Raw genomic sequence first — 25,444 nt, 5'->3', positions numbered from 1 at the left:
CCGCTTTAAGCATGTGAGTATTTCCATTGACTTCAAGTTGGGCTTAAGTGCTTTCTGAATTGGAACCAATGTGCTTAAAGTTAAGCACATGCTTAATTACCTTCTTAAGCTGGGACATTTAACTCAGGATATGCAGGGTCATGTTTTCAGCTCTAGGGGTTCTAGGATCAATCCGGTGATGACCAAGAGCACAGCTGTTAATTATTCAAATAAGCAAGTGTTAGGCTTTCTGACCCAGATCATCAAAGGTATTTAGATGCCTAACTTCATAAGTACATAAGAATAGCTATACTGGGTCAGACCAAAGGTCCATCCAGCCCAGTATCCTGTCTACCAACAGTGGCCATTGCCAGGTGCCCCAGAGGGAGTGAACTTAACAGGTAATGTTCTAGTGATCTCTCTCCTGCCATCCATCTCCACCCTCTGACATACAGAGGCTAGGGACACCATTCCTTACCCATCCTGGCTAATAGCCATTAATGGACTTAACCTCCATGAATTTATCCAGTTCTTTTTAAAACCCTGTTATAGTCCTAGACTTCATAACCTCCTCAGGCAAGGAGTTCCATAGGTTGACTATGCGCTGAGTGAAGAACTACTTCCTTTTATTTGTTTCAAACCTGCTACCCATTAATTTCATTTTGAGGCCCCTAATTCTTATATTATGGGAACAAGTAAATAACTTTTCCTTATTCACTTTCTCCATCCCACTCATGATTTTATATACCTCTATCATAGCCCCCCTTAGTCTCCTCTTTTCAAAGTTGAAAAGTCCTAGCCTCTTTAATCTCTCCTCATATGGGACCTGTTCCAAACCCCTAATCACTTTAGTTGCCCTTTTCTGAACCTTTTCTAATGCCAGTATATCGTTTTTGAGATGAGGGGACCACATCTGTATGTAGTATTCAAGATATGGGCATACCATGGATTTATATAAGGGCAATAAAATAGTCTCCGTCTTATTCTCTATCCCTTTTTTAATATTCCTAACATCCCGTTTGCTTTTTTGACTGCGGCTATACACTGGATGGACATCTTTAGAGAACTATCCATGATGACTCCCAGATCTTTCTCCCGCTTAGTTGTAGCTAAATTAGCCCCCCATCATATTGTATGTATAGTTGGGGTTATTTTTTGCAATGTGCATTACTTTACATTTCATTTTGTTGCCCAATCACTTAGTTTTGTGAGATCTTTTTGAAGTTAGTCACAGTCTGCTTTGGTCTTAACTATCTTGAGCAGTTAAGTATCATCAGCAAACTTTGCCACCTCACTGTTTACCCCTTTCTTCAGACCATTTATGGAGCTGGGCCTCTGTGTCTAATAAATAAGAATATATGTGCAATGGCCAGCATATGTTTTAACTAATCTACTGTCTGTGGTGACGCTCAATGGAACATGGAGCACTTTGGAAAGTGATAAATAATGCTCATACTAAGGGAGGGCAAATTATGAATGCTTAACAATTTGCATGTCCTCTGTGAAGGGAATATTCATAGCTTTCTGTAAGGATGAAAAAAAATTGGCCACAGATCATTCAATTTACTCCTTCCCAATGAGAGGTTTTGAAAATGCCACCTGAGAGGAAGTAAAAAATAAATATTACTGCCATTAGCTGTCAGTTGACTTTTGCTAAAAACCTGTGTAGATATTTTAATGCATTGTTGGAGGAGTATATTGAATACAGCCGAAGAGGAAGATACATGAAGCAGATTAAGCACAATAAACTTTTTATCCCACAGAATTGTCAGAAAATTCATTGCAGGTACGGGAGAGGATAACAAACAGTGCCCAATGTGATGGCTACCAATCATTTATGAGAATTGGTTTTTGTTTGCTTTGTAAATGTACAAATATAAGCTCCCAGTTTCACAGTGCCCAGAGTGGCTTCCAACTGTGAGTGCCAATGTCAGGACAAAAAGAAAAGGAGTACTTGTGGCACCTTAGAGACTAACTAATTTATTTGAGCATAAGCTTTCGTGAGCTACAGCTCACTTCGTCGGATGCATACTGTGGAAACAGACTAACATGGCTGTTACTCTGAAACAATGTCAGGACAGACTGTCAGAAAACAGGGCAGACCCAAACTGGAGGTATCCAACCTTTTTGTCAACTGTTTGAGAATAGCCCACTTCCACCTGAATTGAATTGGCTCGTTAGCACTGACCCCCCACTTGGTAACCAACTCCCAGATTTTCATATGCAGTGTATTTATACCTCCCTACTGTATGTTCCACTCCATGCATCTGATGAAATGGGTTTTAGCCCACGAAAGCTTATGCCCAAATAAATGTGTTAGTCTCTAAGGTGCCCCAAGGACTCCTCGTTGTTTTTTCTATAATTAGATTTCATCTAACCAGCAGCCAAAGAGTACTCTTGGCTCGCTATACTAGTTTACTCTAGAGCCACAGTCAGTCACCTTAGACACTCCAGACTATATTACCCCCTAAACTGGACTTCTGTGATGAAAGGTTACCATAACCAAAAAACACAACACATTAGGTTCTCTTAGTCCCAAATGACCAGTCATTTACCCCAGGTCAAGGTACACTTCAGATTTCACCAAAATTACGCTGGCAGCCAATCCTTTAGTAAAACTAAAACTAAAGGCTTATTAATTAAGAAAAAGAAATGAGGGTTATTAAATGGTTAAAGCAGATAAAATACATTACAGTTAGATCAGAGCATACAGTCCAAAGCAATAGCAAGAATGTTAAATCTGCTAGTTTTCATAAATCTCCCTGGATTGCCCAAAGTTTGGGGACCTCAGTCCTTTTGTTCAAAATGCTCTTGACCAGCCCAGAGATCAGGGAGGAAAGAGATGGGCAGGGGCCTTTGTCCTCTCCTTTGATATCTTGATCCATGTAGCTGGAAAAGTACTGGTTTTCCCATAAGATTAAGCATCCCCACTGGCTACGTGCTTTTCCAACTGCTCTTTATCAGAATTGCAAATCTTTGTTTACACCCCTCTGCCCCCTGCCGTCTGAGGTGTCTTTGCCCTTGTTTGTCATTTCTTTGTTGTTCCTGACGAGGTAACCGGTGGATGTTTCTCAAGCTCACAACATGCTTGGCCTTCAAACACAGCAAAGTTTCATAACTTCACATACAATAACATACACACATTTAAACTGGATAATAATTAAGGCTAAGGTTTTTTCATGGTTATTTTTTAGTAAAAGTCACATACAGTGTGCAAATAGGCATACAATAAACAATGCACAAAATGTCTGGCAAGAAGATCGGTGTCCGTTACCTCCTGGCTGAAAAGGACATCTCTGAGGTACATCACTGCCTGTGACCTGCCTTAATTCCAAGACCTTAAGAACATAATTTTTAGTATAGATACATAACTTCATCGCAACCCAAAGAGGTGGCCCTAGCAGATTACAGTTGAGGTATGTTGGCAAAGACATAGGGCAATTAGCAGAATGTGGCAGATGGTCAGATGTAGTTTATTTAAATAAGAAAGTACTCCAAGATTTGATCATTCAAGAAAGAAAGTAAAAGTTGATCACTCAAGAGAGTGCCCGCTTTTTCTCCCAGCGCTTGTGCCGTGAAACAGCTGTTTCGCGCAGCTGGGAGGGGAGGGAATGTGGCACACTCAAGGGAGGAGGCGGGGCAGAGTTGGGGCAGGAACTTTGGGAAGGGGTTGGAATGGGGGCGGGGAAGGCATGGAGTTGGGGCAGGGCCAGGTGTCGGGGGCGGGGAGTGCGAGCAAATACCCCCCCCCCTCCTATGGAGTGTCCTCTTTTTTGAATGTTCAGATTTGGTAACCCTAACGGATCCTTGCAACTCACCTTCTGCCCCTGTCAGAAGAAATTTTACCGGAGTCACAGAGTGGTTTCAGACCATGTCATGGGACTGTGGATATGATCTTCACACCATAGCAGCTGCAAGAAAAATGTCGGGAGCAAAAGCAATGACTGTACATGGCTTTTATTGATTTAACTAAAGCCTTTAGATTCAGTGAATCGCCATGCCCTCTGGACTGTACTCTCTAAGATTGATGTATTTATCAGGACATCCAATGTCCTAAAATTGCTTGATGATAACATGAAAGCGACTGTTCTGAGCAGCACTGGCTCCCAGAGCGAACCTTTCAAAGTACAAACAGGAGTAAAACAGGGCTGTATCATCACTCTGACCATGTTTGCAGTTTTTATCATTGTCATTCGTTACCTAGTTGCTGGGTAGTTTACAGCTGGCATTGAAATCATTTACACAATGGACGGAAAGCTGTTCAGGCTTAGCAGGCTGAAAGCCAAGAGTAAGATCTCCACAACATCTGTTGTGGAACTTCAGTGTGCTGATGACAACGCAATCTTTGCCCACTCTGAGAAAGATCTTCATCGGCAAACACATTCAAGATAGTTTGCTTACGCATGTCTTGGTCTCACTCTTAACATCAAGAAGATGAAAGTGCTCTGTCAGCCTTCTCCAAATGAGGTATTACAGGCCCCATCTATCAAAATCAATGGAGTGGCACTGGAGAATGTCAATCACTTCCTCTACCTTGGAAGTCATCTTTCATCCCATACAGATATTGATGCAGAAATTCAGCATCGCCTGAGCTGTGCCAGCGTAGCTTTTTCTCATTTATGGCACAGGGGTTTTGAAGATCATGACATTTGAACAGACACCAAGCTTCTTGTTTATTGAGCCATTATTCTCCCAACCCTGTTGTATGGGTCCAAAACTTGCACAACCTATAGACACCACTTAAAAGTCCTCGAGAGGCGTCATCAATGCTGCCTTCATAAGATTCTGAAGATCAAATGGGAAGACAGGTGCACCAATATTAGTGTCTTGGAAGAGGCAAAGAGCACCAGTGACGAGGCAATGATCATCCGTCAGCAATTCCGCTGGACTGGTCACATTGTCCAGATGCCAGACCTTTGCCTCCCAAAACAGGTCCTGTTCTCTCAGCTGAAAGGAGGATACCATAACATGGGTGGACAACAGAAGCGTTATAAGGACTTACTGAAGGACAACCTAAAAAAATGTAATACTGACATTGACACTTGGGAGACACTTGCCCAAGATCGCTTAAAATGGAGTGAAGTCCTATATGATGGTCTCCTGCATTTTGAACTTGCTCGCCAACGAGCTGAAGAGGACAAGAGGTCCAGAAGGATGAAGAGACTGGCTTCCAGTCATGGTCAGCAGCCTCCTGCTGAGTCTGAAAACATCTGCCCTCATTGCAATAGAATTTGTGGTTCAAGGATTGGCTTTATTAGCCACCTGAGGACCCATAACTCCCTTGGAAGATGATCATACTCGGTAACGAGTGATCACCCATCATCATCATCATCGAAAACCTCCAAGGACAGGGATTCCACAACTTTCCTTGGAAGCTTATTCCAGTGCTTAGCTACCCTTACAATTAGAAAGTTTTTTCTAATATCCCATGCTGCAGATTAAATCAATTACTTATTGTCCTATCTTTAGTGGACATGGAGAATAACTGATAGTCATCGCTATAACAGCCCTTCACATATTGGAAGACATATCAGGTCTCCGCTCAGTCTTCTTTTCTCAATACTAAACGTGCCCAGGTTATTTAACCTTTCCTCCTTGCTCAGGTTTTCTAAACCTTTTATCATTTTTGCTGCTCTCCTCTGGAGTCTTTCCCAATTTGTCCACATCTTTCTTAAATTGTGGTGCCCAGAATTGGACAGTTCTCCAGCTGGGGCCTTATCGGGGCTGAGTAGAGCAGGACACTTACCTCGTGTCTTACATGCCACCCTCCTGTTAATAAACACCAAAATATTAGTCTTATTATGCAAATGCATGACATTCCTGACTCATATTCAGTCTGTGATCCACTATAACCCCCACATCCTTTCCAACAGTACTGTTGTCTAGTCATTTATGCCCTATTTTGTAGTTAGGCATTTGATTTTTCCTTCTTAAGTGTAATTCTTTGCACTCCTTTATTGACTTTCATCTTGTTGATTTCAGGCCACTTCTCCAATTTGTCCAGGATGTTTTGAATTCTAATCCTGTCCTCCAAAGTGCTAGCGACACCTCCCAGCTTGATGTCATCTAAAAATTTTATGAACATACTCTCCACTCCACCAAACCTAGGGTAGACCCCTTTGGAATCCCATGATATACACCCTCCCCATTGGACAGTGAATGACTGATTGCTACTCTTTTAGTATGGTCTTTCAAACTGTTTTGCACCCACCTGATAGGAACTTCATCTGGGCCACACTTCCCTACTTTGCTTATATGATGCATGGCTAGAAAGGGTTAAACAGCCTGCAAAATAAATAACCCTCAAAAGACACCTGGGGAGATGTTTGTGTTTTTGTGTATTTGCATATGTATGAGTAGGGTCGACAATGTAATCAACAGTCCCCATCTATGCTGTATTCTGATAATTCAGAGGTCAAAAGAACAGGTTTCAGAGTAGCAGCCATGTTAGTTTGTATTTGCAAAAAGAAAAGGAGTACTTGTGGCACCTTAGAGACTAACCAATTTAGTTGAGCATAAACTTTCGTGAGCTACAGCTCACTTCATCGGATGCAACAAAGCTTATGCTCAAGTAAATTGGTTAGTCTCTAAGGTGCCACAAGTACTCCTTTTCTTTTAGGTCAAAAGAAGATTCTAGCATTTAAATGAATTGTAAACACGGGATATCTCCCTATTCGTCTCTCTTTGAAATGTACTGGGAATGGTGGAGGAAAAAGCAAATAGCCTTATGTTAATTCATATAGCTAAGTACCTGTGATGGACCTCCTTCAGAGTCATCCTAACTACCTTTTGTTCCCCAAGGGAACGGTGTTGTTTGGACTTCTGAGTAACCAGTAAGGTAATAAAAGAAGCTGTTTTAGATTTACCAAGCCAGCCTAAGTATTGGAATATCCACCAGCTTTTGGGGGTTTGGTTGCCCCTTCTTTGCAGTTCAGCCTAATTGAGTGACCATAGCTGGCTCCCCTGTAAGACTCTGGTCACAGCTTATAAGAATGTCATGTGGGACTTTGTCAAAAGCCATACAAAAATCAAAACACATCAGGACTACAGCTTTCCCCCATCCACTAGGCCAATAACCCTGCCAAAGAAGAAAATTAAGTTTCATTTAAAAAGTTAGTTTAAAGCTATCATGCAAGCTGAAAAGTGTAAGTGTACAATGTTATTCACCACTACAAATGTAAAGTCTTCCTACTCTTGTGCTTTTCTTTTTAAAATTTCAGCTGTCAATAGAATGACAATTTCAATAAGCAGCATAGGTGGAGCTCAGGAGACACCTGACTGTCAAATATGCCAAACAAGCAATTCATAGCTGAAGGCAAACAAAGAGAATCTGAAATCTTCTGTTCCCAGGTTATAGTAGCAAGTCAGCCTCTCACTTTAGACCCTCTATTATTTGACACAAACTGCCCTCTGCATTTTTACCTCTTCAATACTCATCATTAAAATGTTTTAGGGTTTCAGATGCTTCAAAAATTAAAGAAGAATTAACCAACCAGTCCCTGGTAGTTTGTATTCATACTTGTACTGACATCTGGTGGTTATTCTGGGTAAGAGAGTATATATCAGGCCTTTTCCCCCTCAAATCACCATCTAGAAAATGATGGATCTGAGTGGTGGTATAAGATAGCTCAAATATTCTCTCAGCAGATTTACTCTTCATCTATGCCAGGGATGATGAATTCCAGGAGAGGAAAAAAAGGCTGATGTTTAATCTTTTTTCCTTTACCTGCATCACCAAGGAAGACTTCCCCAGTTATCCTCATGTATATACACAAATTGGAGAAGAAACTAAATGCGTGGCTGGGGTGGTTGCTTGCACTGAGAATCAGGGCCGGATTAACCTTTTGTGGGCCTGGCACCAAACATATTTGTGGGCCCCCATGGAGGCAATGGAGCATGGCGCGGGGAGGTCAGTCCCCAGAGCAAGGGGACAGCCAGAGGCCATGGGGCATGGCATGGCATGGGCGGCCCTGTTCCGCCCAATGCAAGGGCACTATTTACAAACCAGCAGTTGTCAGATGCACAGTGGCCTGCCCGGCCCTGTGCTTCCCCTCAGAGGTGGGCCTATGCCACACCACACAGCTCAACACCCCCCAACTCCCTATGGCCAGAGGCCCCCCGGACCTACTATGCCCAGCGCCCCCCCCAGACCAACCTTCAAATGCACAGCACCCTGCACACCACCCCTGCCCACAGCCCCACCACAACTCCCACTCCCTAGTGCCCCAACACACACACACACCCTCCCCACCACGTCACAGCCCAACATCCCCCTGCCCCATGCTCCCTACAGACCCACTCCTCCAAGCCCTGCCTCCCAGCTGCACTCACCAGCCCTGCTTGGAGGTGTCTGTGTCTGCCAGGCTGAGCCGGCAGAGCAGCCAGGGCCGGTCCCAGGGCCGGGAATCATTCTAGCCTCTCGGGAGTGGTGCGATCAGCCAGGCCAGGACTTTCCCCGGCCAGGGTCCCTCAAGATGCACTTGCCTGGAAGAGCCCAACCCAGCCCCCCACACAGTCTCCTTCCCCCCCTCTATCCCAGCCCCCCACACCGTCTCCTTCCCCCCCTCCATCCCCTCCCCCACACACCTGGCTGAGACTGGCCAGGCTTCTGCACCAGTCCCAGGCAGCTCAGCTCCAGGGAGACAGGTGGGGCCCCCACAGGTGGTGGGGAGCAGAGACTGCCCAGAGCCAGAGGTGCACTGGGGTCCGGCCAGGGGGCTGAGAGGAGCAGGGGATGGGGCCATGGAGTGGAGAGGAACCCTCAGCCAGCCGGTGGGCAGGCTGAGAGGAGCAAGTGGTGGATGGGGGGAGCCAGCAGGATCTCGGGGCGCAGTACAAGCGGAGCAGGCCAGGGCCCCTTCTCAGCATGGGCTCGGCTCCATGGAGCCACTGTAAACCCGGCACTGCTGAGAATCTACGTATTAGCTTCATCTGCCTCCCCAATTGCACAGCTTTACCTAGCTAGGAGACAAAGACAGAAATTAATGTGTCCGTTTGTTAATGAATGTGTTTGTTCTCAATTGATCTACAAGTAAGATCAGGATATTTGCCCCTCACCACTTCCTGTTTTCATTGTCACTTTCAAATGATGTCCCAATGAGGAATAAGTCTCTCTGTTAACTTTTTAGAAGAGGAAATTAAATCTGGCGTTTCAGTATTAGCTAATGTAACATTCTTCTATTCCATTGTATCATTTTACCACCTACTCATTGTTTTCTTCACACAAATGCATCAAAGGAAGTATGTTCCTGGCAAGAATACTTGGTCATAAAGAAGGTGAAGCTAGCTTGGGTACAATTCAAGCTGAATCTCTGCCTAATTTGGCTGAAAGGGAGGGATGGGGAATATAGAAATTATTCCACCCATTCTTACAGGAGTTTTCAAATGTGCCAAAAATGTTTTATACAAATATGGAGCAATCATGTATGAGGAAATAGTTGTGTAAAAGCTCACAAGAAACATGCATTTTTTAATTTTATTTTTTGCACTATAACAAAAGTGCCTATCCCAGGCTCTAGGGGCCCTTAAAACATGCAATTTTTAAAAATTAAGACCACATAATACCTGGCTCGGATATAGCACTTCTCATCAGTAGAGCTCCAAGTGCTTTACAAAGAAGGTCAGCACCATTATCCCCATTTTGCAGATGGGAAAACTGAGGCACGGGGAGATAAAGGGACTTTTCCAAGGTCACCCAGCAGGCCAGGGGCTGAGCTGTGAATGGAAACCAAGTCCCCTGAGTCCCATTCTAGTGCTCTACCCATTAGTCCATGTTGCCTCCCAGATTTGCCCAAGTACTCCCAATACAAGATACCCCAGCAGCAGGAAAAAATTTAAGTAAGAACTTAACACCAACCTCCCATTGAATATCGGGGCCTAGGTAATTCATCCTCGGATGTCTCACTTTATATTTTTCCAAGATAAATGTTGGCCCCACTCAAGTAATAATGGTGGTATTGAGGTAGTGCGTAGCAGACCCAGTCATAGACCAGGATCCCATTGTGCTAGGTGCTGTACAAAAACAGAGACACTCTTTACTCAAAAAGCTCACAATTCAAGTAACTTCCTAAAGTTTAAAGACAATCTTGCATCTAGTCCCATGCACCCTCATACAGCGCCACTCAAGTCAATGGGGGCTCAATGAGAACACAGGGTCCACTCACATGGAACAAGTTTCAGGACCAGGGCCTCAATTTTTCCTCCCTGTGTCTAATTATTCAAGGCTCCATTATATTATTTCTCAGTGAGGTTTGAAATAGTTCTTAGTTTAGGACATGATGCAAATTTAATTACGGTATTTATCCCTTCTTTCAGCTCATTAATAAAGACATTAAATAAAACCTAAAACTACTCCTTGCTCCACCCCATTGGTGCGTTCTCTTTATTTGGTATTGTCACCAATTTACAGTCCTCTAACCAGTTTCCAGTCTCTGTTATATTGTAACAGTCTATGCCAGTATCCTTTTCAAGTAACCTTTGATGATATAGTAACAGATGCATTAAGAATGGCTCAATATATTGAGCTAGTCTTGATCCAAAGGAGTTTTGTTGATGGAACAAGATATATCTTTAAACTGCAATTTGATTTTAAAAAAGAAAAGAAGCAAAGCAAATCTGTCTGGCATTATCTGTGCTTTAGGGATGGGATTTCAGCAGGAGCAAAGTTAGGCCAAAAGTGATTGCTTCTGAAAGCTGCATCCTATCAACCTGGGCTACTCACGGCACATCAGATGTGCAGATTCTGCGGTCCAATAGCTTCTGTTTAATCTCAGATTTTGTTTCACTTACCCAAAAGAGAGAGAAAAATGTGACAAGAAACCCAGATTTATTCTACAGTTTGATATGAAAAATTTTAAATTAGTCCAAACAATAGAAAACCTCTCACTGGGACCAAGACCAGCCAGGTATTGCATGTTTTACTGGATATTTTTACAGTTGTATACTTTTAAATTATCTAAAAAGTTTTTATAGTTTTGAAACAGAAATGTGAAAAAAATCAGTGTATTACATCCTAGCAAATGTTGTGATTAGTCAACAGAGATGAATGGGTCATTTACAGGAACCTAAATATAAGGAAATTATTAAAAAGGACATGCAAAGGATAGAACATTACGATTAGAACCAATTTCCAATGTTATGAACACAACACTCTTTCCCTCAGAGTCTGCTGGAGTGTGGACATTTACTTTAGTGGAAACATGATTTGGCCCTTTGCAGGGAAACTGGCAGACTTTAAACCAAACCAAACCAGTGCTTTCACCACTGCCCAGGGCAATGATTTGGGATCTTTTACCAGGGTAAAATCCTGCCCCACTTCCCAACTTCAGATTTTTTTTACTTCAATGGGGCCAGGATTTCACCCACTCAGCTCACTGAAGCACCTAACTCCAAATGCCCTGACTAAGAGACAAGTATTGGAGGGTGAATTTGGAAACAAAGTTGCGGTGATTAAGCTCATACTTTAGCAGCATGAGAGAAGGCTTTTCTCTTCCACCTTGATTTGTTATTACACTACCCCAAGCAGGGAGATAAAACACTACAAAAATGTTAAAGCTCCATTTAAATAAATTCCAAAGTCTTCACGGGCTATAAACCAGAATAGGATTAAATGACAAACAGCTAGCACTGCTGAGATGATTCATACCAGAATAAATGAAAGTCTGGTGGCCATGCACTATTATCTCCATTTTTAATCGGTTTACACTTTTATTTTAAACGACTAACAAGCTGTGTTATGTGATGCTATTTAAACAGTACAGTAATCTCAAACCCTTTTCCCCCCACCCCCTCCAACCACCCTGGAATCCCATGAACACTTGGTCATGCTCTGTTCTCTGTTACATCAGTATAATTATTGTTATATATACAATTGCCTCCTAGTGGCAATTTTTAAGCATTGGCTGTAGTGTTTGTGGTCCAAGATAAACTCAGAGATGAAGTAAGAGTCCCTTTTAGCTTGACGTGATCTGTAATAATGCAGTAATTTTTAAAGGGGATAGGGTGAGTTTTCAGGCATGGACTTTACTTTAAGCACCCAGCTCTAACACAAGATATCAAGAGGGATTTTGAGTGGAGTTACAGATGGGCTTTAACCTACTACTTCTTTCTCACCTGCCATTTGCACAGAACAGCCTCCCAAACCCTGCCTCTCTGTTGAACCTTGGCTTTTGAGGTGTCCCCACAACTTCCACAGAGTCCTTGAAAAGCACTGTTGGCTAATCCATCAGCACAGAGACTGAGCATGTCACCTCTAACATTCTAGCTCCCATCAGGACCAAGAACAAAACACTCCAAGTCGGAAAGCATCTCGTCAATGCATTAGCATGAGCGTACCAATAATTGAGCCACCAGGATGGCTTACACTGCCACATTTATGCCACTCTGCACAAAGAAATAGCTGAACACTGCAGTTATCAGGAGTGTCAAAAGATTTGACAAAATGGTGAGCTATCCTGAACCAGAGTAAAACCCAGAGAGGAGCTGTCATAAATATAAAGGGAAGGGTAAACCCCTTTAAAATCCCTCCTGGCCAGAGGAAAACTCCTCTCACCTGTAAAGGGTTAAGAAGCTAAAGGTAACCTCGCTGGCACCTGACCAAAATGACCAATGAGGAGACAAGATACTTTCAAAAGGGAGGAGGGAGAAAAACAAAGGGTCTCTGTCTGTCTATATGCTGCTTTTGCCGGGGATAGACCAGGAATGGAGTCTTAGAACTTTTAGTAAGTAATCTAGCTAGGTATGTGTTAGATTAGGATTTCTTTAAATGGCTGAGAAAAGAATTGTGCTGAATAGAATAACTATTTGTCTGTGTATCTTTTTTGTAACTTAAGGTTTTGCCTAGAGGGATTCTCTCTGTTTTGAATCTAATTACCCTGTAAGGTATCTACCATCCTGATTTTACAGAGGGGATTTCTTTACTTCTATTTCTATTAAAAAAGTCTTCTTGTAAGAAAACCGAATGCTTTTTCATTGTTCTCAGATCCAAGGGTTTGGGTCTGTGGTCACCTATGCAAATTGGTGAGGCTTTTTACCAAACCTTGTCCAGGAAGTGGGGTGCAAGGTTTTGGGAAGTATTTGGGGGGAAGATGTTTCCAAACAGCTCTTCCCCAGTAACCAGTATTTGTTTGGTGGTGGTAGCGGCCAATCCAAGGACAAAGGGTGGAATATTTTGTACCTTGGGGAAGTTTTGACCTAAGCTGGTAAAGATATGCTTAGGAGGTTTTCATGCAGGTCCCCACATCTGTACCCTAGCGTTCAGAGTGGGGAAAGAACCTTGACAGGAGCTCAAACTCTGTGGATTTCAACAGGAATTGCAGGGTCCCCGGTGCCTTGTAGGATCTCATCCCATGGGAAAAATCTGAAGACATAACAAATGTCTAAAGGTGGAACTTTACTGGGAAGAAAGGGCTCCAAAGAACACACAGGAGAAAACTGGAAAACCTAAGAGGAGTAGTTGCACACAGCAAGCAAGTTTGGCAAATGGAGACGTTTCATAAAATACAATTAGTGATGCTATAAGATACATGGTCATCTTTGAAACAGAATTTTACAATTTTTATGCACAGCAAAATATACAATAAATATATTTTTGTGCTAATCAAACACACACATGTTGTCGGAGCCCTAAATATAAAATTTTCCCATGTTGAGATGACTAGATTTGATTCTATGTAAAAATATGATCCCCAAATATAGAGCTATTTGATGTCCGGTTTAATGGTTTTCACTTTCTGCCAAATTCATTTTCTAGGTCGTTTAATTTAAAAATCTTTTCACAGAAGTTCCATAAAGAAGCACAAGAGAGTCAATGAGACTGGACAGGCTGGGGTTTTGATTCTCAGTAACTGATCCACAACGTAGGGGTCCTGTTAGGCTTTGTGGACTCCAACTTCCCACTGCGCAAGAAGTAAAGGGCATAATTCATTGTAGGGTCTCAAGCTTTTTCAATGACTGGAAATTATTTGTGAACTGACAAAATCATAATTCACACAATCTAATGCTGAATTTCTGAGCTGCTTTGCAAACTGGAACATCAGGGTTCCATTTATACTTATGTGGGTCTTGTGGTCATCGCTGCCAATGGTGAAGAATCACAGTGACTTCATGTTCAGTGATGGGATGCAGCATTTAAATGTACTGTTCTTCATCTCGGTCATTAGTGAGCAGTGACCACTTGCCACCTTCTTCCTCTCTAAACAAACCATGTCTGTGCAGCTTGTTTGAAGTCAGAGAGGAAAGAGACACTTGACTAATCTGATCCCAGGCAGTTGGCCTGGGTGAATCCCGTCTCCTGTCGTCCATCCCAATGTGAACACTGATTTGGGAAGGAGTCAGTGGCTTCATGTGGCCTTGAGCTTTTGCTTCATACCTTTCAGTTCCTGGCTTCTTGTAGCTAGGAAAAGTGGAATAGGAAAGTTTAGGATCACCCAACAACTTTAAGAGCCTGTGTAGAGAACTGACAACAGTGTCAGAAGATGTCAGACTTTTGTGATTAATCATTAAGACTACGATTTTGTCAGGGAGTCCGTGACTTCCAGAGACCTCTATGACTTCAGCCTGCAGTGGCTGGGAGCTACAGGGTCCCCCCACAGCTCCCAGCTGCCACGGGCGGTGGGGGAACCCGGCAGCTCCCGGACGCCGTGGGTGGCAGGCCCCCCAGAGCTCCAAGCAGCAGCGGGACCCTGCAGCTCTGAGCCACAGGTAGCAGGGACCCTGGAGCTCTGAGCTGGGGCCCCCACAGCTGCCGCAGGCGGTGTGGGGGCAGCTCCTAATTTTGTTAGGGATATTTTAGTAAAAGTCAGGGACAGGTCACGGGCTTCCATGAATTTTTCTTTATTGTCCTTGACCTGTCCGTGACTTTTACTAAAAATATCTGTGACAAAAATCTTAGCCTTAATCATCTGCTACTTGCACTGCAGAAGAAGCATTAATGACACAGTATTGGTCACATCGTGGACCATTTCCTTGGTGGATCTAGTAGACCCTTATACTCTGGGACAAGAAAAGCCCAGGAGTGGCAAACATTTTAGGTCCTCTCCACAGATGTTTTGAAAAAAAAAAAGGAAGCTTCTAGCCTTTCTGGCTGCTAAGATAATTATCCTGCACAGTATAAGGCATTACTGTCTCCTTGAGTCCAGAGCCATATATATTTTGCATGATTCTGCAACACCTTGCCATAATGACCTCTAGTATTAGAATATAGAAGTGTAGAATCAAATAAGATAGAAAACAAAGGGAAGACCTTAGAGAAATTCCCCAGACTTTGGCTAACCAATCCCTGGAATTTTGGGAGGGGAAAATCCCTGCAAATACAGGTCTTGATCCTGCAGACACCTGAGCTTATACATAACTCTACTCAAATGAATACTCCCACATTGACTACACACAAGTAAAAGTTAGGCATGTGCTTAAGCGTTTACAGGACTGGGGTCATAATGCCAGAAGTGATTTCCCATATTAGATCCTATAAAAGAATACAGTCAGAACCACCTAAAGGTACAAATATGCTTTGTTCATTGTCAGCCTTTATTGAAGATGTGTGTCAATTTGAGATGTCTGAAAGTAGCCTGGTTTTCAGAATATGGGTGCTTAGCACTTTCTGAAACTGTCCAGGTGTCTCAAGTAGACACCCAAAAATGAAGGCACCCAAAATCACTAGTCATTTTATAAAAATATTCACTTCTAGTCACAGTTCAAAAATAGAATCAGGCAAGAAACAAAAAAACATGGCCTGTGACCTGTCCATGACTTACAAGATTAAAACAGGGGTATTTATGGTATGGGGGGTGTGGGCTGGGTGGAGGGAGGGGATCCCGTGGCATCAGCTGCTGGGGGAGAGCCCCAGGGGGTCCACAGCTGCTCCAGCTGCTGCCGGAAGGTGCGGAGCCCTGGGGGGCCAGCCACTGCTCTGGCTGCCCTGGGACAGCTGCCGGGAGCTGCCCAGCTGTGGCTGCTCCCGCTGCCCCCGAGCCAGCTGCCCGGGGCTGCCAGAGTAGCAGCCGGTGCGGCTGGCCATGGGTTCAGGGCTGCTCCAGCAGCTGCCCGAGCAGCAGCCAGTGTGGCTGTCCCCGGGGCCAGCTGCTTGGGTGGCTCTGGGCCCCTGAGGTCAGTCACACTGGTTGCTGCAGAAGTCATGGAGGTCGCAGGAAGTAACGGAATCTGTGACATCCGTGACCTCCATGAAAAACATGGAGCCCTAACTATGAACGACCAAATGCAATAAAATAAATGCACTTTCCTGTTGCTTCCCCTTTCCCCCTGCTTCTCTCTGGCTAATTTATAGTTGACTAAAGGAAACAGAAACACCAGTATAAATCCATTAGTAACTCATTTTTAAAAAGCATCAGTTAATGCTGAATTTTAATGGAACAGCTGTTTGAATGATTTGCCATCATTAGCTCATTTGATATTCACCAAAAAAACCCCACTGATCATCAACTCAGGTACTATTTAAGTGGATCTCAAATACAGCAGCACAGGTGTTGTGTCTTGTCAAAGTTTTACCCTCTATTTAAGGAATAATAATTGCAGTAGGAATATATCAAGCATTCTCCTCATAATGAGATGGCTCTTTTTGGGAGGGAGGGGACCAAGGATTAGGTAAAATAGCTCTCAGCTAAAGGATCACTTGGTAATTTTAAGTTTATGGCAGCCCATAGACATGTCTCTAATCTGAGCTCCAAAACCAATAGTCTAGAGTTGCTAACTGCTTTGTGCAAAACTTGCCATTTCAGTTGCAGGGAAGATAGCACCACAGATACGGAAGAAGCTGCCATTGCAGCTGACCCCATCCATGGCTGCAGAACAATTCCAATAGGCATGAACACCCCTAACAACAGAGAATATATCAGATCACACATACATTACTAAGAAATGTAGTCTCTTAAAATATAGAATATTCTGTCGCTTTAATTTTAAAATGGGAAAGTCCAACCGTTAAATGGACAGACAGTCCCACCACATGACTTGTGCGGACTTCTATAAACAAGGACATACCAACATAAATTTACATGGGGCTTTTCAAAACATGGGCTCTCAGTCGTAGAGTTGGATCCAGATGGGGAGACACTCTTGCGCCCATGAGAAGTGCTTTGTGCGGATGCAAGGATCTGTCCCTGCCTGGATCCAACTGCAGGACTGTGGTCAAAGGTAAGACGTGCTATTTGTCTCTCTCTGTTGCTATAGCAATAAAGCAAAGCAAATGAATGAGAAAAGCCTGAAACAGTTCAGGTGAGGGAGGATTGTTGAGGATAGAGGAGAGGACTGCTCTAAGACATAGGTTTTAAGGAGGGATTTGGAGAAGGAAAGGGTGCTTCATGGAGGACAACAGGAAGAGCGTTCCAAGTTTCATGATAGAAAATAGGTAATTTGGGAGCGGGGGAGGGGGGGTGCGGAGAGGGAAGGAGACAGAGAAAGCAGTAAGCTGAGAGGACTATAAAATAGAGAAAAGAGAAAACAAGGGTAGGAGGCAAGATTATTTAGGGCTTTGCAAATGAGAAATCTGAGTCAGTTATGGGGATGACAGGAATCTGGTGGAGGGACTCAAGGAGGGGACATAGTCATAGCAGTGGGAGAGAATGTTTACCTTAGCAACAGCACTCTGGACAGACCTAAGGGGACTTTGTGAGGCAGGGAAGCTAGAAAGGAGAAAGTGACAGTAATTAAGGCAAGATGATGACAAGTGTATGAAGAGGGTTAGCAGAGGGAACAGGAAGATTTTTGAGATCTGAAACAGAAAGAAGTGACCCTTTCAGTGGTCTGATTAGCTGTGTCTCTCATTGTGCTTTACACTGTGCTTAAAAATAAAAACTTAGGGCCTAGTCCTGAGCACCTGAGTCAATGCCCTCAAGATTTGTAAGAAAGGCAGCCAGTTAGCAATGGCTGGGTTGGAGGCAGATAGGCAGCCCTCTCCTGCCATCCTTCATCTCACTTGACTTACACCGGAAGCAGTCTGAGGCAGAGCTTATTTCATTGTGTTTATACAGTACTTGAATACAGGTTCAAAGGTGGGCTCACGGTGAGTATTAGGATTGTTGTATGCATGTATAAAGACAGCCCTCAATGCCATAGCAGAGCATCAGATTTTGATATTTTGCAAGAGCTGTATTCTTTAACACATGCCTGGGAGGCAGACTGATTATTATCTCCCTTTGACTCACGGGGTTTATGTGATTTGCCCAAGGCTGCACAACCAACGGGATTCAGGGTTGCTGCAGCCATGTTGTTCCCAGGATATGAAAGAGACAAGGTGGGTCCAGCTTCTGTCATTGGAAGAGACAAACTTTTTAGCTTCACGGAGCTCTTCATGTCTGGGGAATGTCTACATTAAATACAAGTCGGGACAGATTGTTAAGCATGAGGGGTTCACTCATGCTGTAGGAGACCACTTAAAAAAAAAAACCACTAAAAGCTACGGACTTAACAGAGCCACTGGCAATATGGCTCACTACAACAATTTGTAACGCAACTTACTGCTGGCTAACCCTGAACTGTCCACTTCCTTTTAAGTGGTCTCGCTTGTGTGAACCTCTTATGCTTAACAATCTGTCCAATCTTGTATTTCGCTATGACACTCTGTGTAGAGCTCTGAAGGAGAGCTCTGTGAAGCTCAAAAGCTTGTCTTCCACCAGCAGAACTTAGTGCAGTAAAAGATTATCGCGCCTACCTTGCCTCTCCCAACAAATTGGAGTCAGATCTGAAAGCAGGACTCAGGAGCTCTTTGACAAGCTGTGAACCAGCAGTCACCTACCTGCCGCTATAGGTATCCCAAGCAGATTATAAATTAAGGCAAGGACCAGATTTATTCGTATTCTTCTTACTGTCCTCTTTGATAGATGAATACTAGCAACCACGTCCAGTAAGTCATTCTACAAGACAAAAGCACAGACAGTTTTTCACAGTCCCACCCAGGCACTTCTCAGAACCGACACAAGGAAGAAGAAAAGGAGTACTTGTGGCACCTTAGAGACTAAACAATTTATTTGAGCATGAGCTTTCGTGAGCTACAGCTCACTTCATCGGATGTATCCGATGAAGTGAGCTGTAGCTCACGAAAGCTCATGCTCAAATAAATTGTTTAGTCTCTAAGGTGCCACAAGTACTCCTTTTCTTTTTGCGAATACAGACTAACACAGCTGTTACTCTGAAACAAGGAAGAAGATTACATTGAACAACTGAGCTCACTCGAATAAGAACGACGTCTGCAGCTTCAATGGCAACATCCGTGCCTGTTCCAATAGCAATGCCAATGTCTGCTCCAGCCAATGCCGGGGAATCGTTGACTCCATCTCCAACCATGGCAACCTTCTTCCCTTCGTTCTGGAGTTCCTGAACCTTTGCGACTTTGTGAGAGGGCAGAACCTCAGCAAAGACCTTTTTGATGCCAACCTACAACAAGCAGGGAAAGGAGAAAAAACCCAGCAGAGTAGAAAGTATAAATGACCCTTCTGATATGCTTTAACCACAGAAAAGAAAAATTAAAAAGTGATGATTATTCTGGGGTCCCCCATGCTTGAACTCCATTGAGGGCTGCACTAGCAACTTGCATGGACTCTGAAGGGAAACACAATTTTCAGAAAATGGGACTGAACGCAGTCACATCCAGAGCGTCAGCTGCAGAGACTACAGATTCCAGCAAGCATTGTTCCTCCTTGATTCAGGCACTGCATAGTACTGCAGCTCCTACTGTAAGGCTTCCTTGGCATAACACACAAGGCAAGTGCTCTAAGGGTTAACTCAGTCATTTTCTAAACAGGTAAGTATTGAAGCGCTGTGGCATCCCCTTCCCCCAATATTATGTATTATTTATGTTACTGTAGCACTTAGGAGTCCCAGTCAGAGGCCAGGACCCTGTTGTGCCAGATGCTGTACAAACACAGTCCCTGCCCCAAAAAGCGTATACTGTAAGTATATGATGAGAGACAGAGAGATAGAGATAGATGGGGAATTACAAGCCTTTCACTTCACTCGTAACATAGGAGTCATAAAAAACAGGCTTCTAGATTAGTAAATATAGTGAAACCTTCGTTATTCAAAGATCTCAGGAAAACATAACACACAATATACAAGAAGGATTACAAGTGTCGTGCATGAGCAAAAAGGAGCTGATATTACTGTAATAGACAAGGTGATTATGAACCATGCTATTGTCTGGTTTTGCTATTTGGTGGATTACTTAAATGAGTAATTGAAGGCAACAGTAGGAGCAACAGTAGGAAAAAAGGACAGTAGAACAGAGGGAAAGATGGGAGCATCAGCGTGAGAGAAAACAGAGAAAGGGTAGAGGAGTGGCTAAGTAGAGCGATGATGTAGCTATACCTTGGTAGGTGACATCGATGGGCTATGATCAGATACATTTAAGCCACTGTCTGCACTTTAGAAAGCAACCATTAGTAGTAACAACTCTGCTTAAGGGGCTGATCCTGTTACCACTGAAATCAATAGCAAAACTCCAATTAACTTTAGAGGAAGCAGGAGAGGGCCCGAAAGGAGTTTTCCGATGTCACTAGAAGGAACACTACCTTTAAGTGAAAGGAAGCAGGAGGCTAACCATTAGGGGTGAAATCACTGTCAAAAAACAAAAGCCTGCATTATTCTTTTTTCTCTGGGGAGCTTTTGCGAGCTGTCCTAGGACTCAGTTATTTGAAGAGGACTTCATGGTATGCCCAACTTGCTGCTCACTTCCAGTTCATTTAGCAACTTCCTTCTTGGCACCATCAAAATGGTTTTACGAAGCTGTGCCTATGGCTCATAAATTCACAAGAAAAGAGTGCAAAGGGGTACAGCAACTACTGCATGTGGCTGAACAGCCACTGTGCGACACTGAATGCTCATTTGCGCTTCCATGGGAGCTGACGGAAGCTCCGAGACTCCCTTGTCTGCTAGCTCCCACTATAACTCGCTTGCATGAGCCTACCTAATGGTTAAACTCATGAGGGTAGAGATTATCTTTTTTCCTCCTTTGCGTAAAACACCTTACACATCTATGCAAAGGCTAAAATAACCAGCAACAACAGTTCACTGCCCCTGGTCGAGTGTTTAGAACATTTGTTTTATACAGAAGAAGAGTACCTGAGTAGCAATTGCTTTTGCAGTTTTTCTGTTGTCCCCTGTTATTAGCACCACATCTATTCCCATATTTTGCAGAGTGTGCACAGCAAGCGCTGCCTCCTGTTTGACGGTATCTGCTATCGCGATCATTCCACACAACGCACCTTCGCAAGGAAACAGACTCAGTTAATTAAAGAGCTGCAGAAAGGCACGGAAAGCAAAGCAGGGCCACGGGCATGTCTACACTGCAACTGGGACATGTGGCTGCAGCACATGTAGATGTACCCAAGCTACCTTTGATATATCTGGATCGATTCATAATAGTAGTGAAGCCACAGCAGCATGGACAAGCCCCACCTGCCCAGGGCCTTGGGTGCATACTCTATTGGACCACCCATCCTGCTGCTATTGTAACTCAAGCTAGCTTTGATCTAGCTACATCAAAAACCTGCTCAGGTGTATCCACATATGCTGCAAGAACACCTCCGGATTATAGCGCAGACACATCTCAAAGAAGCTAGTGTGATTCCCCCACCCTGCCCCTGCTTGTAAATAAATATATGTAGGACTATCAAATACATTACTTCAGCATTTATAATATTTTGAGTGAATTTAGTGTTCACAAATATAGTAATGATCACTGTCTGAAGACTGCTACAGTGCAAACACACACACACACACTGCTCTGACTATATGCTTCTGTTCAGATCCAACATTTATCATCCTTATTATTCCAGTCCTGGCTGGCTTTTATGCATGCAGTGCCAAAATGGGCCATATGAGGTGATGGTTTTCTGATGACAAATGGGGACTTGGGCCAGAAATTGCGCTGGTGGTGTCATTCAAGTCTGGATTTGAATGCATGTCTCCAGAGGGAAGGAGCTACCTCTCTTTTGAGCCACCTAACTCCTCAGCAGATGGCTCTCTCAGAATATTTTTTTCTTTTTACATTACACTTGCCCTCTACCTGAGATAGCCTCGCTGAAAGTTGCATGCCTGCTGCCTGCCATGCCAGTCTGAAATATTTCATGTTGACAAGTACTGCAAGTTGTATTTCAAAAATTAAGGGCTTATCTGAAATGAGTCACAGCCCCCAACTCTTTAATTACAGTCACTATTGCTGGTGGAATAGTGGTCAATCAAGGATTTTTTTTTATAAAGTCCTGTGTTACGGTGAGAAAGGGTAGTAAGTCAAGGGTCGTGATGGGGCAGGGGATGATCTCCCAATGGTAGGCCCAGCAACTGTAGAGCAAGTCCCTCTTTTTGATGCTGCTGGGAAAAAATAAGGGCATTCAGTCTTGCTGGACCCACTACTGATAACGGGCAGCAGGCTGAAAAGTTGAAGTGTCTGCAAAAATAGCTCTAAGGTCGCAAAAGGATCAGACCAGAATTATTAGTTAATATTTATGTAACAAAGCCCAGAGGCCTCCTGTCCGGATCTGGGAACTGTTGTGTTAGACACTGTACCAAACAGTGTCAAACAGTACCAAACAGACCAGGGCCCCAATGTGCTACACACAAGCCCCAACAAGTTCACAATCTAATCCATCTTTTATTTTGTGTTTCAACCAAACAAGAATGCTCATGTTTGACCATGAAACATTTTAATGAGTGATAAGTGATGGAACAGGTCACCTTGTGATCCTTTAGATGACAACATGAAGGCAGGAAGGAAGCAGGTTTGCAAGCTGACTTCTGTTTTGGCAGCATCTCTTTTCAGAATGATGGTTCCAGCCAAAAGGAGACTTGGAAATTACTTTTTAATTAAAGCCATTTTGCAGATTACACATTACACACTTAGAGTTCACAAACAATTTATGGCCAAAAGGTAAGTAGCCTCTTGTCACTCTAACTTAGAAAGACACCCTCTAAAGTAATAAATAGTTGATATCTGATTCAAGCAGGGTTACTTGCAGGGTCAATGTGATGTGGTATTTATTTTTTCATTGCGTCACTTCAAAGAATTTTAATTACCATCTATAGCCACCAATATGGCTGTCTGTCCTTTCATTTCATGGCCTGTCATTGCATCATTAACATCACTGGATATAAGCAAGCCGTTCCGTTTCATCCATTCACGATTTCCAATCAGCACTGAGTAGGTCAGAGGGGCTGCTTCACCTGTGGTAAACAGAAATAAAAACCAGGAGGAACTTAAATAACCATCCACAAGCCAGAAGGAGAAACCTCTGCAGATGGGTAAAGTCAGATTAGGATGCAATCAGTCACTAACCTGCTTCATCTTAAAAAGAGCTACTTTGGAAACTAAGACAGATTTAAGCCTTATGATTATCTGCTCTGGCAGTGGTGATGTCTGGAATTTTCTATTACACGTCAATGATCCTGTAGCCTTTTAGATGGATTGAGACTTGCCTTGGTTTTGATTAGCAACAAAAACTAGAAAGTGTTACTCTCCTGTTCTGCCAAGACCTACTGGAATGGTAACAGCACTTCACATTATAAAGCTCTTTTCTACTTTGGATTCCAATCCTGAAAACACTTGCGCACACCAGTATCTTTATGCATGTGAACAGTCCCCTTGAGCTCAGTGGAAGTATTCACAGGCATAAAGACACTCATGCACGAAAGTGCTTGCAGAACCAGGGCCGTAGATATCCCAATTATATATTTCCAATGGTTTTTCACACAAGGTTATAGCAGAGGTAATGTTGGGAGTGGGAAGGAATGAGGAGTGCACAGGAGAGAAAATGATCTGGTAATGGACAAGATGTTTCAAGACTTGTAAAGAAGGAGCAAGATAGATTCCACAGCCTGAAAACAAATCTTGGTGTCTATGCATCTTCCACAATGAGATCAACTGAATTGTCAACAGCAAAACATTAGTAGACAAAATGAGTTTTAAAAGGGACATAACTATAATTCTATATGTAAAATAAACATTTATCCCAAGGATACATGTGCACCCATTCAATGGTGCCTTTAATTCAGTACCTTAAGGGATATTTGAGAAGATAACCATGTACACTTAATCCATAAAGTTAAAGTAAGCATGGGCTAAAAAGTGGCGGGAGGGCAGCAAGGCAAGAGGATAGGCGAAAGTGGGGACTGTTCTAGGGGGAACTATACTGCAGATTAGCAAATTGTGCTCTCCCCTGGCTTTCTTGTCTTTTCAAATGGAACTTGCTGTTTTGTTTTTATGTGGTATGAAGTCTGAATAAGAAATCCCTTGATATATTGGGGAGGGTTCAGAGAAGAGCCACACGAATGATTAAAGGATTGGACAACATACCTTATAGTGATAAACTAAATAGATTGAGCTTCTTGAGCCTAACAAAAGAGAAGGTTAAGGAGTGACTTGGTCACAATCGTTCAGTACCTACATGGGGAACAAGTGTTTGATATTGGGCTCGTCAATCTAGCAGACAGAGGTATAATGGGATCCAACAGCTAGAAGCGGAGCTAGACAAATTCAGACTAGAAATAAGGCATACATTTTTAACAGTGAGGGCAATTAACCACTGAACAATTTACCAAGGGTTGTGGTGAATTCTCCATCACTGATAATTCACAAATCAAGACTGTGTGTTTTGATAAAAAAATATGCTCCAGCTGAAACAGGAATTAAGTCAGGAAAGTTTTATGGTCTATGTTATACAGGAAGTCAGACTTAATGATAACAGCGATTGATAATGATAAATGAAAAATGATAATGATTTTTGTCCTTAGAGTCTATGAATCTTACTACCTATTTGTCACATGTGCTTGCAAAGCACCCATCATTGTACTATCTAAGTACTCAGCTAGCTTTCCAGCCACATTAAGAAAAAAGAATATTGCTTTTCTCCCATGATACATTTTAGCTACTTTGTATTTTCTAACATAATCCCACCTTCCCTGCTGCAGGAAGCAAGTTCTAATTGTGTATAGCTATTTCACCGTGGCTGGTATTGTTGGTTTTTCAAACCTCTCTTTGTAGTTGGCTAAACGCTTTGAGGGCAGACATACCATCAGATTCAGAGACCATGATCGATGAACTGTGTCCCAGCGAAACCGTGCTGACACTGCTCAGGTAAGCATTCTGCTCACTCAGTCTCTGCTCACTCTGGCCCAGTATAGCTTCCACATTGCGCACTTTACAGCTGATTCCACAGCCTGGGACTGCCTGAAAATCTGTGCAGTATCCCAGGCTCTCGGTGCCAAGTTCCTGCAAACATAATAATGAAAACTTGTAACACATTTGAATCATCCAAGTGATGCACAAATATCAGCTAATTCATTCTCAAAACACCACAGAAAAGTTGGTCTCCTCCTCCTTTTTTTACAAAGAGGTAACAGAGAGAAAGATTAAGTGATTTGCTGGAAGCCACATGCAGCATCAGTGTCAGAATAGGGACTGGAAGTCAGAAGTTACTGGTTTCTAATGCTATTATTAGATTTCTAGAAACAGGGATCACCA

The 25,444-nt window shown here is 43.1% G+C and overlaps 1 protein-coding gene across 2 annotated transcripts in view; it reads right to left on the bottom strand.

Moving 5' to 3' along the window:
* Nucleotides 1–10,587: 10,587 nt before the first annotated feature.
* ATP7B (ATPase copper transporting beta) overlaps nt 10,588–25,444 on the bottom strand; it is an 80,893-nt gene continuing 66,036 nt past the window's right edge. For both annotated transcript variants that reach the window (XM_073342989.2, XM_073342999.2), the window contains 7 exons: nt 24,994–25,192; nt 23,002–23,148; nt 21,049–21,191; nt 19,162–19,365; nt 18,728–18,845; nt 16,705–16,807; nt 10,588–14,371 (listed from right to left, as the gene is read on the bottom strand). In XM_073342989.2, the coding sequence (XP_073199090.1) occupies nt 14,107–14,371; nt 16,705–16,807; nt 18,728–18,845; nt 19,162–19,365; nt 21,049–21,191; nt 23,002–23,148; nt 24,994–25,192 (1,179 nt within the window). In that variant the 3' untranslated portion in view covers nt 10,588–14,106. The remainder of the gene's footprint in view (nt 14,372–16,704; nt 16,808–18,727; nt 18,846–19,161; nt 19,366–21,048; nt 21,192–23,001; nt 23,149–24,993; nt 25,193–25,444) is intronic.

This window comes from Lepidochelys kempii, chromosome 1 (genome assembly GCF_965140285.1).
Source record: "Lepidochelys kempii isolate rLepKem1 chromosome 1, rLepKem1.hap1, whole genome shotgun sequence".
Taxonomy (NCBI): Eukaryota; Metazoa; Chordata; order Testudines; family Cheloniidae; genus Lepidochelys; species Lepidochelys kempii.
Note: the sequence above shows the minus strand (reverse complement) of the source record. Positions and strands in the feature narration are given on the sequence as shown.